General features: G+C 36.2%; 1 protein-coding gene across 2 annotated transcripts in view; it reads left to right on the forward strand.

Moving 5' to 3' along the window:
* The window catches only part of LOC112045923 (rho GTPase-activating protein 9), a 56,322-nt gene that overhangs the window by 18,810 nt on the left and 23,527 nt on the right, over positions 1–13,985 (forward strand). For both annotated transcript variants that reach the window (XM_052882761.1, XM_024082314.2), the window contains exon 2: positions 9,669–9,797. In XM_052882761.1, coding sequence (XP_052738721.1) covers positions 9,669–9,797 — 129 coding nt within the window. The remainder of the gene's footprint in view (positions 1–9,668; positions 9,798–13,985) is intronic.

A 13,985-nucleotide genomic window follows, 5' to 3' on the forward strand; every position in this document is an offset into this window, starting at 1 on the left:
TTTGTACTGAAAATTTCTTAGGTTCTCTAGCTTAGATCTTTTTGGTCAGTTGAAAAACGAATTCAAAATTTCATTAAGATGTTATTGAAAGAACGGGTAACTTTAGGAACAAAATAAACCACGACCAATTCAAAGTCAACATAAAAATTTTAATAAAAAAAATTCAACCGACTTCCAACTCAAAAAATAACTTTAACTAAAAAGGAAAAAATAACATCCTACCTATGTGCTACCTTCTGATCAGTTTGAAGGCGGTGCCAAGCCAGTGATGTTTTAATTAAATATGTTTAAACTACAAAATTTCTGTGAAGAAACAGCTTTAATTAAAACACGACACTGGCTTGGCACCGCGTTCAAACTGATCAGAAGGTAGCACATAGGTAGGATGTTATTTTTTCCTTTTTAGTTAAAGTTATTTTTTGAGTTGGAAGTCGGTTGAATTTTTTTTATTAAAATTTTTATTTTTTTATTTTTAGTGTTAGCATACCCACTGCGTGTGTACAGTCACAACCTATCTAAGTGGAAAGTTCTTATCAATACAAAATTATCAAGTCCAAACACAAGATAGCTACTGTGAGCCGTCGAGGAGTTCTCTTCACTGTGCTTCGTCTTCATCACCAGACCCTTAATACAGTCGCAATCCATCTAGGTGGAAAGTTCTCATCAATTCAAATTTATCAAGTCCAAACACAAGGTAGCTACTGTGAACCGTCGAGGAGTTCTCTTCATTGTCCCTCGTCTTCATCATCAGACCCTTAATACAGTCACAATCCATCTAGGTGGAAAGTTCTCATCAATACAAATTTATCAAGTCCAAACACAAGGTAGCTACTGTGAACCGTCGAGGACTTCTCTTCACTGTCCCTCGTCTTCATCATCAGACTCTTAATACAGTCACAATCCATCTAGGTGGTAAGTTCTCATCAATACAAATTTATCAAGTCCAAACACAAGGTAGCTACCGTGAACCGTCGAGGAGTTCTCTTCACTGTCCCTCGTCTTCATCACCAGACCTTTAATACAGTCACAAACCATATAGGTGGAAAGTACTCATCAATACAAATTAATCAAGCCCAAACAAAAGGTGACTGCTGTAAATCCTTGACGAGTTCCATCGTCTGTGTTTCGGCTCCATCATCAGACCAACTCCAAACCTTCATAAAGTTGTAGTGGTTTAAAATACCTTATGGAAACACTAACAAACGTACTAGCCTTCTCTACAACTTTCGAAAGTTCCCCTCAATTTATCCAGGATGCCATCATCAGATCCTGACATGAAAAAAATGGGACCACCCTGGAAGTAAACCCTACAAAACAAAAAAAGAATTTTCAAAATCGGTCCATAATTGACGGAATTATCGCTGGACATACATAAAAAAAAAAAAAAAAAAAAAAACATACATACAGCCGAACGTAGAACCTCCTCCTTTTTGGAAGTCGGTTAAAAATAAACCACAGACTACGAGTAACATGAGTCATTTGCCAAACGGCAAGGCGTTATGTCCTTAGGAACTTATATTAATTATTGTTATTAATCCTGTTTCATAGAGGTATTATGTGTAGAAGCGAAATTCAGGTGGTCTGTTTGACAGTATGTGAAATGTCAGGGCCTCTGATAAAACTTCATATTGGTTATGTACTGTTAGCTTGGGATGTTAAAATAGGAGATAAGATTTGGAGATTAGCACCTTGCTCCATTACAAGGTTGCTCCATTGCAATGCAATGGGTTTGCGGGCTAAGGGTGAGTATTGTGACGATCACATTTACTTTTACACTATTAGATATTGATATTAATCGAGACCGATGACGTAACGCACTGGTCGTGTAACACCACAAAATTCTCGACTACGGGCTGAAAATGTTTACTAAAAAAATACAGTTTTTTATAGATCGACCCAAAACTCGAATCTACGAACTTTGATCCGAAGCTACTTAGGCTAAAAATTACTGGCTCCAGTTGATCTCTCATTGCAGACTATCGAAACAAAGCTCCGGGAAGGCCAACGCCTGCCGGTTTCGCTAGTAATCTTATAAAATGTCAGCTATTATGACTTATCATTTGGTTATTTATGTGCAAGTGATCTTAGCTTTTTATGTCTGCTTGACTAATCAATTAAGAATTGCGTTTCTGATCGTAATACCTCTATGTGCAGTTATTATGATGTCACTGGTTGTGTCACGCGGCGTCGCGCGGTCGCCGTCCTATCAACACTGCATTAATCATTTGTGATGAAATTAAAACAAATTCCTACTAATCTAAACGCACTTATCGAATTCTTTTAATATAATGAATCTATACTAATATTATAAAGCTTATATACTAATAATATAAGAGTTTGTTTGTTTGCTTGAACGCGCTAATCTCAGGAACTACTGGTCCGATTTGAAAAGTTCTTTCAGTATTAGATAGCCCAATTATCGAGAAAGGCTATAGGCTATATTATATTATCCCCGTATTCCTACGGTTACAAAAACCACGCGAGTGAAACCGCGCAGTTTCAGCTAGTCTTTTATTATCTATCGCTTACTTGTTGTCATACTTTTTTTTTAAAAAGCTCAGTACTGCATATGACTCAAAGTCAAATCCAGGATATGATCCGATCCCACATGGGCCACTCCCTACAAAAAATATCCTTTTTTCATTAAATTTTTCAATAGGTAAATAATTGCAGATATAAAGTAAATTTGGATCTAGAATGTTAATAAGAATTGATTTATTTCTATTTAGTATAAAAATATACCTAATTGGAACTTTCGTGTTATCTGTTGAATAGAAACTGTAGTGACACGTGCGCAATGAATTTACATTGTTACACCACATGGCTTACGATTATGTGCAAAAGAGTTGTTTTAGCAATTATGTATATAGTAAATACTAAATACCAATCTATACTTTATATTATAAAGCTGAAGAGTTTGTTTGATAGGAACACGCTAATCTCAGGAACAACTGGTCCGATTTAATAAATTCTTTCAGTGTTAGATAGCCCATTATCGAGGAAGGCTATATGCTATATTATATTATCCCCGTATTCCCACTTGAACGAGAATCATGCGTGTGAAAATTAAAATGGTGAAACAATGTTTATATATGAAGAGCAATGATTTCAAACCCACGGCTAAACTTCAAAGTGTAGATCAATAGGTACATCTCATAGCCCTCAGTGAAGTGTTATGACACGCTGTTTGTTTGTTCAACCAGCACTTACTCGTAAATAGTGATGGCTCTAAACGCTGATTGCTGACGGACGCAGACAAATTGCTTTGAAACTTTGTTGTGATTGCTACATAAATGGGCTTACTTTGATGGTTTTGTTTTCGTTTTTTTCAGCGGGATTCAAATAGGTATTTGATTCGATTATTCGACCTTTTCATTGGATAAAGAGTCTTGTGTTCAGGATGATATCCTACTAGAAAATCTAGGATAATTAAGGGCTAGTTTCACCACCTCGTGGTAAAGATTGCTTATAGCAATAAAGCCGGTTTTGCATGCTAATTTGTTAGTTTAAGTTATTTTTTTTTTGTATTTTTGTGTACAATAAAGTATTACTTCTTCTTCTGATAAGTAGTAACATAAGATATATCTTTCATACAAGAATATTTTTTTCGATAATGGCTCTGCTCAGGGCTAGTTACTACTAAGTTTGCTATATAGGTTTATGTTGTTTTTATTATTTTTAAAGTTTATTTTCGTTGTTATATAGACTTTATTAAGTGAACTTTTTCTACAACACAATCTAACAAACCTAACAAACTAATTCATTTGCATTTATTGTATTAGTTAGGATGTATTCCTAAAACTGTTTAAAAAAAAGAATTACCATTTTAATTACCGTTCTTTAACGGCGTTTATTTTTTAATTGCCCAATTTGCTTAACAAAACTGTGCAAATAGTTAACGCAATTAAAATCGAAACGTCATCGTCTATTCGTGATAATCCACCGATTTGAAATTAAAATGGCGGCTGTAAATATGCATTGGCCACGGCTGATTGAACGCCGTTACATGGTAATTAGTTTTCCAATCACTTTATTAGGATAATTCGATGCTTATACGGAAGCATAAACTATAGTTTTGGCTTCAGAAAAAGTTTTGGCAATAGTACCAAGATACCTTACCTTATCAGCCGATAGACGTCCACAGCTGGACGTAGGCCTCTTGCAAGGACCTCCAAGCACAACGATCTCGAGCCGCCAGCATCCAGAGTCTCCCTGTCATAGTACCAAGATACTAAAACTTAAATAAGGGCTTTTTCATCATTAAAAGCATGTCAGAGATTACTTATAGCAATCTTAATTATCATTAACAACCCATATTCGGCTTACTGTTGAGCACGAGTCTCCTCTCAAAATGAGAAGGGTTAGGCCAATTTAGTCCACCACGCTGGCCTAATGCAGATTGGCAAACTTCACACACGAATGCAGGTTTCCTCACGATGTGTTTCTTTTAACGTTTGAGACACGTGGTATTTCATTTCTTAGCAATAAGGCCGCCTTTAAATGCAAATTTTTAGTTTTATTTTTTCTTTTTTATTGTCATTTGTTTTGAGTTTTTTAAACAGAATTATTATGCTTTTCATTTAAAGATCGTGGTTAACTTTCATAGGTATTGTGTGTTCAAATAACTTTTTTATTATGGGACTAGGTAAATGAATTTAAGCGAATTGTGCACATTTGTCCGCCTCAGTTTTAATACACTAGTATAAAATATCTGGAACCTTGTATATAAATAAACAGTTACAACCATTCTTGTACTTCATAAGTAGATATTAGTTGTAAATTGAAAACAAGGCCGAGATGGTGTAGGATATAGGATGTTATGCATCTTGCAGTTGCCTCCCGCTCCTCCTACATGGAAAATGTATCCACCAATGTACATATAGTTTTAATTATGGACACAGAATAAGTACCTACTTTGTATATTAGGGATATAATTGTGTTTTGGATCAAATATTTTTTTAAAAGAAAAAAAAAAAATAACTTTTTTCCTAGGCACAGAAAACATAGAGTAACAGACAGAAACCTCTTTCTGCAATAAAGTAGTCAAACACACAAATTCGTAAGCGAGTAAACGGTGCGCTATAACTCACTGCTATGCATTGCCTGTCATTCTGCCTGCACCAGCAGTGCTGCAGCCACTTTTTAATTGTAAAGGGAGGTACCCTTTACTTTTATTTGAAAAACGTTTGCCGTCTGAATCGAAAACTTAGTAAAGTAGTTTCAAGTAAGTTGTAAACAAACACACCTACTTAGATATAGATTAAATACACAACCACTTTTTTGTAAGCCAGTAAACAAATCGGTAATCTGTAACAAAACTCTGACTCAACGAACAAACTCAACTTTCTACCGTTTAAAACAATTAACATCTTGTTCGTATCCATTCTTTAATTTATCTCATTGCGTTCATTTCCGCCGTTTCACACCTCTCGCTCGCACACCATGTATAGCCCGCGAGTTAGAGGGAGATGGCTGCAATGAATGAATGGTTCGTTCATTCACATTGACTCTGAGGTCAATCACGAATCAAGTATAGACTGAGATAAATTAAGGCCAAGTGCTGGGAAATAGCGAATGATGATGAATAAGTAGGTATTTATTTAATATTTTTTGTCTGCTCCCATCTTTACGACCCGGTGGTGCAGTGGGTAGTGTGCCTACTATCTGCATCTACGGCCGTGTGTTCGATTTCCACAATTGGGAAATATTTGCCATGAGCATGGATGTCCCATCCTTTATCCAAAGGTTGTCTGGCAAATATTGCTATAGACAATAAGACCGCCTTTGCACATATACTTGCGAATATTATGTTTTCTACTAGTTCCTCCTCATCTTTTCTGTCACTGGAGCCACTTTCAGACTTCTTCTTACATACTCATTTCATATTTCATACGACAATAACATGAGCATTTCAAAACCATACACAAATAACTCATCATCATCATATCAGCCGATGGACGTCCACTGCAGGATATAGGCCTTTTAGTAGTGCGGGGTCCATTCTAGCACTTTGGGATCCCATCGTCCATCGGCTCTTCGAACTGTGTGCCCCGTCCATTGTCACTTCAGCTTCGCAACTCGTTGAGCTATGTCGGTGACTTTGGTTCTTCTGCGGATCTCCTCATTTCTGATTCGATCACGCAGAGATACTCCTAACATAGCTCGTTCCGTCGCCGATGGAATAACTAAAATGAATTGCAAAAATTACTTGTGTCTAACGCGAAAGTCCAAATATTGTGTTAGACAATCAATGAGTCACGCAATCCAAGATAACGTAAACGTAGTAGGTATTAACCGGTTGTACAGCGCCCACAGTTCCGTTGCCATGACGACCTTGACCTGGTGAGCCGCCCCCGGATGTAACGCTAAACCCAACGGAATTGGGATGTCATCACGACAGATGAGTAATCTAAGCTTTTTTATTGCTTTTTATTTTAGTCGCGTCTGTGTTCTTTTTTTTGCTACACTATGCAAACCATGGCTTTTTCGGGGATAAAAAGTGACATATTATTCTGATTCAAAGTCTAAATATTTGCTAAATTTGCAATTACTAAAGCGTCATGCGATTAGATTTGGTAGATTAGATGATAGAAAGAATAAATGGTTTTATACTTTTTTTTTCGTTGCACTAAACGTACACACCTGAGGGCTCTTGGTGGCTACTTGGTGGAGGTACTGAGCAACGTGCATTCCTTATATTCATCTGCCGCGCTAGAGTAACTGCAAAATTCCCTCTTCGGCTCCCCTACTGGTTTAGCCGTTAGAAGGTTTAATTTTGACGGTGGTGGTGGATTTACAAGACGAGGTTTTCTTAATTGGCCCGCTACCATCAGGTGAGATTGTAGTCAAGGGCTAACAACGGCTAACTTGTGAAGAATTAAAAAAAATACTACGTAATGGACAGTTCATAGCGCGTCTCATAGATAGGTTATACAACAAACATAACAAAGAAAAACAAATTACTTTAAACAACAATACAATTAAATCAAACAGTAGGTACATACGTGGGCAAAAATGCTATTACTCGCAATGATATCACGCCGGAGAATCGAACCCGGAACTGAAATTTTAATAAGCAGACAACGTCACCGGAACTCGTCTGAGCGAGCGCTGACTTCTAAATATCATTGTAATATTGCAAGTACTTACAACTGTGTAGTTGATATTAAATATGATATTCATACTTTTGATTCTAAGTATTCATATTATGTCAGAAATAAGACCCGTGATAGCGCTCTATGTTATTATGTCCTCTGCCTTCATTCGGAGGGCGCAGATTCGAATCCGGTCATGCACCTCCAACTTTTCAGTTATGTGCATTTTAAGAAATAAAATATATATTTATTTATACTTTATTTGTACACCACAACATAAGAAAAAACAAATAACAAGAAAGAAAAAAGTATAGAATAGAAGTAGGATACAAAAGGCGGTCTTATCGCTACGTAACGATTTCTTCATATTACATATCAATCATATCATCATCATATTATATGATCATACAAATATCACGTGTCTCAAACGGTGAAGGAAAAACATCGTAAGGAAACCGGCATATCAGAGAATTTTCTTAATTCTCTAGTACCTACATTCACAGCCGTGATGGACTATTAGCCCAACCTCTTATTTTAAGAGGAGACGTGCTCAACAGGGAACCGTAAATTGTAATCTCGTGAACAAGACGTATTTTCATACGTTTCACTAAATTATCTACACGGATATAAGAAGTAGACGTTAAGCGTTTTATATTCTGTATGAAAACCAAAGTATTCGCTCCATGAGTCAATTTAATAACTCTACGTTAAGGTCTCAACTCAGGAATGTGCCGATCTCGTAAGTGTCACAGTCGGCAAATACAAACGCAGACCCGGTGTCGCCAACAACCAGTTACCAGTCCCGCGACAGCTGTGCGCATACAGGCACGATCTCTGACTGGTTGTGCTAGAGTTTGTGTTTACATTCGCGGCTTACATCTATTGCATTTCATGGCCGATCGGCTTCGTATGTGGCTCGGTACGAGTAGGTATGTAACACATATTTAATAATATAGTTAGGAAAGATTAGTCTGAAAAGGATATGACGTCACTCGACTATTGTTGGTTCGGTCAATTTGTGATGACGCTAGATGGCGTTACGGGTGGGGAATAGTGAGATGGGGCACATTAATATAAAGGCACATTACTATAAAGCTGAAGAGTTTGTTTATTTGTTTGAACGCGCTAATCTCAGGAACTACTGGTCCGATTTGGAAAATTCTTTCAGCGTTAGATAGTCCATTTATCGAGGAAGACTATAGGCTATATATTATCCCCGTATTCCTACGGTAACGGGAACCACGCTGGTGATATCGTGCTGCATCAGCTATATGTTTAAATAATCTGCATCTGTATGTTTTTCCTCTTTTGTTATTAAATTTTTATAAATTGACTTTTGGGGCCCAATCTACCGGTGGTCAGGGCTTCAGAGTGAACCTCCTCACAATACTTAAGTCTCTAGGACTCGTACTGCCTTCCGTATCCTTTGATCCAATGGCCAAGCGGAAGTTTCTTAACTTGTTTGGTAGCTTAAGGGGCTAAATCTTTGTAAAGTATATTTCCATTTAATTATCCGTATCCGAGAGGTAAAACAGCAAAGTGCAGTGTAAAAAAATTTAAGTTTTGACTGAGAAAGAGGTCAAAATATGCAATAACTTTCAACATTTTTTTCAATAAAATAGACTACAATTGCAACCAAGGCTAATATTGGTATTCAAAATGATATTTGTAAATCAAGTCTGTGAATAAATGGGGTTCTGAGTTGCTTTATCTGATAGTCATCGATATTATGAGCTTTTACCGTACTTCAAGCCGGAGCTTTAGTTTAATCTCATTAACTGCAGCGAACAGATCGCGCTTTCACAAAGCTTAGGTTACGAGATCAAAGTTCTTTGTACTGCATCCGGAGTCTTAACTCTTAGGTATTCATAAATAAAATTAATTTAAAGTGCCAGTCTGCCTGCGATGCGAACTTAGGTCGAAGCTTTTCTCTATTAAACTTATTTATTTCGTTATCTTATCTAGCTTTATCCAATCAAATTCGTTAATATTATAAGTTTTAGAAACGTCAAGTTTGTGTGTTTCTAGTAACTACTATTTCTGTTAAAAACAGTGGCGTAGCGTGCCTTAGAGCCTAGCCTAGCCCTAGAGCCTTAGAGCTTATTTTGTATCAAAATTAGTTGGGGGGGGGGGGCGCAAATAAAGGGTAACGCTTACTCATAAAGAAAACAAAAATTCTCGGTTAAAATAAATTGTGAGTGATTTATCATATGTAGGATACTTTTGTCATTTCTGAAGTGAAAACTCTGCAGTTTTTTATGTTTCTTTTCCCGGGGAGCATCAGATTAGGTGAGATGTGGATTACATTTTACTTATTATTGTTTTCACACGTAAGGGGCCCCAGTAGTCCAGGGGCCCCGTATCATTGATACGGCTGATACGGCGGTAACTACGCCCCTAGTTAAGAAAAACATTAAAAACCAATTATTATACGCCAGTAGTGACGAACTAGCGTGTTCTAAGTTTTGCAAGTTGCGAGGCGATTATCTGTTACAGACTACTTTAAGATCAGATGAGTCATATTTTTATAGCATTAACTACTAGTATAATGAAATAGTCTGTCTGTTGTTGCAGTGGATCACGCCCGAGGAGTGCGAGTTGTACAGCAGGGACCGCCGACCGCCGCTGGTCATCCCGCGCATCACGCAGTACCGCCCGCCCGCGCGCCGGGACCCTCGGCCGCAGATACCTATGTACACCGAGGTGAGGGATCGTCTGTTGTTGCAGTGGATCACGAGCAGTGCGAGTTGTACAGCAGGGACCGCCGCCCGCCAGCATGGCGGTCCAATAATGGACGGGTGACAGAACTAGATCGGAAAATTCTTGTACAAAGTCTTTAGAATTAGAAAACCGACAGCAAGCTTTCGGCAATGCTATAATGATAGTAATTTCGGTAAGACTCTAGCCTAATGGTCCCCCGAATCCCAAGCAGCAAGGTTCTACCTCGCTAGGCCTTCTCAAGCACGAACGAATCTACGCAGTGTAACTTCAGTAGCTGTTTGACTTTTGAAGTTGTTCGACCTTCTGAAGTATACCGTGCTTTTTATTAGCTCTTTTGAAGGGCCGGCCATGTTTAATATAGGTACCGTACATGACTAATATTCTTTTTAGATAAAAGAGTTTGTTTAGTTGCCATTTTGTTATACTTTTTATTTTGTGAAACGTGGTAAAGAGACTTGCTCCGCGTTGACAGGGAAACAGGATGCGTTATAACTTGTGACACTATCACATATATTACAATATAGTATTATAAATATCCTCATAGCTATGTTTTGTCGTTAATTAATTAAATCTGGGAATCACTGAATAGGTAATATACTTCACAAAGTTTTTTTAAATTATTTATTAATCTGTGTTTCGGCACATAATTCGAAAAGCTTTGGACTCTGGTGTCCCATGGTCCTCGAATGTCGACCTCCTCGATCTTTCGACAGTCGCTGATTGAAGATGATTCAGTAGTTTTAATTATTCAATCAAAAGTCTACGTGTTACAAATCAAACCTTATACGTACAATCAATCAACCAGCACTTGAAAAAGGATAGAATGTAAGTATAAAACGGATATTAAACTAGCGGGAAAGGGACGGCATATAATTTGCAAACAGTCCAGTGTGAGTCAAATGTTCTTTGGTCACCAAATATGGTAGATAGCTTAATTAAGGGCCGTCACACACTGTAGAGCTTTACACGATCTCTCTAAACACAAATCTCATATATCGATGGATAACGTTGAAGTTATGCATATTCTGACAATAAAAAAAATAATTGATCTTATCTGGGGGAATGTACAAAAATCCATAAAAATATCATATAAAAATTTGACTTTAAACAGACGATATTATATATTTTAGTATCTTTGAGATATTGTGTTTTTATCACAGAATTAAAAGGGTATATATTTTTTCTAGCAGTGCACTTCTTATAATTTAACGTTCCGATAGTCTGTAGGGACTCCTAATTGTGTTGAGTTATGTGAACATACAATGTCGTTTGAAAATGGAATTCGCGCCAACACACGCATCCGGTCTTGAATGAATTGGTGCGAATTTTAATGGCGTCGTTCAATGAAGTTCGAAATATGAATTTGTATCATCTTCAATGAATTCTAAAAAACCTCACTTTTATAGTGCTAGGAGAATAGCTCGGAAATTCGGTGTTAAATATGTTCCAACCTTAATACTTAACTATCGTTAATCTTTATTAAGGATAGGATATTTATAATTTCTAGGAGTCTGTTTCTGTCTTATGAAAATTATAGGAAAGTAATTCCTCCGAGCAACAGATTTCCCCTTCATAACGAAATATTAAGTCTATGGAATTTTCAGATGATGATATATTAAGTATTGAAACTTAATTTTTGGATTCAATAAGTAATTTTTATTTCTGCAGATAGTTTAAAAAATAAAACGCTATTATTTAAGCACATTTTTATATAAATTAACATGGTCGTTAGTTATCCGTGGGATAAATGCCATGTGCCGTTTTTTAATTTTAGGACGTTTTTAACGATACTTCCTCAATGGTCAAAATTTAATTGTTTTTGCAAAACCACTTGTAACTAGCGCCATCTAATTTGCGCGCCATATTATAAACGTATAACAAATCGTTAATAGATGGAGTTAGTAGTTTAATATTTTGTAATTTATATTAATTCTGCATGTTTTTCTCATGTTTTCCTCTCGTCCTGCAGTGCGGCTTATTAATAATTTTATCCTCATAACTTGAAATAAATGAAACAAGTAGTTCAATGCAGTCCAATTTTGTAATAACAAATTTTTACCGCAATCAAAATATGCTAAAATAAACTTAAGTATGCTTTAGGACGTGTATGTTAATTTAAATATTGACTCGCGATTTCACTCGCGTAGTACCCGTTCCTGTGGGAGTACTGGCTAAAATATAGCCAAATACGCGCTACGGGAAAAATATATCCAATGTTACTCGCCGATAATGTATCTTTCCATTGGTTTAGGTTAGCGTAACAAACAAACAAACATATATACTTTACCTATAATATTTAGGAACTGATTAGACAAAAGATCTACCCTCTGGGGACGTTTAAGAACCCCTTAAATCTTACACTGTTATACTAGACCACTGAGTAGTATTAGTTGTTGTGGTTTCTGTTGAACAATTAATGTATTTATTAACAATTAATGTAAGAAATTGAACAATTAATGTATTTATTATGAATCACAACCAAATAACTAAGCGATGATCCACAACACTGGATGAAGGAAACTATATTATTTACTTAAAAAGGAAATATCAATGTTTGTTTTTGTTTAACTATTATAATTGGTAATAATGGTGGTATAATATGCCTAAACCTTTCTCATGAATCACTATCTATTGATGAAAATGGAATATCTTTTAGTGGTTTTTTGGTCAGAGGACAGACAGACTGATAGACGTAGCGAAGAAACTTATCTATAGACTATAGGTACTAATATTATAAAGAGGAAAGATTTGATTGTTTGTTTGTATTATTTGAATAGGCATTAATTACATCTCGATATGCCGGTTTTTTACGGCGTTTAAGTAAAAAAAAGCAAAAGTTTTGTTTTACAAATAGGTCTACTACTCCTCCTACGTTATGATTACGCATTGTTTTTTACAATCCGTATGCATGTGGGTTTCATTGAATACCAATATAATCAGTGCGCGTAATAAACCAAGATAAGGAGGGCGAACGTTTTCTAACGTCGATTCGTCGACCGACCAAAGATAAGAGGCGAATGGTGATGCGCAATCCATCGATATCATTTTATCGATATTTCGGATGGAGTCGAATCAGTGTATCGATATACTCGACTACGCACTGCCCTATCGTTGAGTCAGTATTTCGCGGTAACTTTTCAATTGCTGTATGAATTATCTATTGTATGAATGCTAAAGAGCTGGTTCAATTTACATATGGACTGGTAGTAGTGTAAATTATATCTACCAAGTCAAATTATAAAATATAATTAAAGACAATTTATATTGTAAAAACCTTGATGATGTAATTGTTTTTGTAAATATGTATTTAGATGTATTTTTCGACCAATTCTAGTTTTAGTTCTAGTCAACTAATATCCTATATTAGTAAAAGATTTTTAAAACTAAATTTCTGTGTATATAACAATGCTTAATTTTAAAATCTGTCTTATTTTAATATAAAATAAAGCACAAATGTATCAAACTTGGGTGGACTGGGTTGCCGGTCAGAATTCAGGAATTCAAAAATCCAAGCAAGCTACCAGAGAAACTGGCTATGTTTACCAAAACGTTGCAAAAGTACAGTCTAAAATCGCGAATATAAAGTGTGAAGCTAATTGAAGATAGTTTTTATTGGTACGGTATGCTACACTGATAAAAAACCATCTTCAAAGCATATAACTTTTGCAACCTAACAATCCAGGTCGAGTTGCTTATAAATTGTATTACAGATACATCGTTCAACCCAATAAAATGGGCAATAACTCATTTTGCAACCGCACGTACTATGTATAATTACGGTTACCGGCAACCGCGATAAAATATCGATGTCGAAAACGTTACAACACTACGCAATATCAGTGCGCGAGTGTTGTTCGCTCACGAATGTCGGTGTGTCATGTTGTGTTATTATTAAACGGAATTAATATAATAATTATTTTTCCCCATCGAAATTAGCTTTGTAGTGATCAAAACAAAATGGTGACAAGGACCAGTTTTATTGTGTAGTGTAAAAATGTTTCATTTGAAACGTACCAAGACGTGGTTTCGCGAGGTAAAGTTTCGTAACGTGTATGTATGTATGTATGTAAATGTATATATGTATAGTAGGTTGTCGGGAAACGATGAAAATCTGTGGGCGTAACACGTCATCACAATTACGGGCTTGCGCGTAATATTGCTAACTACTGA

The sequence above is a fragment of the Bicyclus anynana genome, chromosome 8 (assembly GCF_947172395.1).
Source record: "Bicyclus anynana chromosome 8, ilBicAnyn1.1, whole genome shotgun sequence".
Classification (NCBI taxonomy): Eukaryota; Metazoa; Arthropoda; class Insecta; order Lepidoptera; family Nymphalidae; genus Bicyclus; species Bicyclus anynana.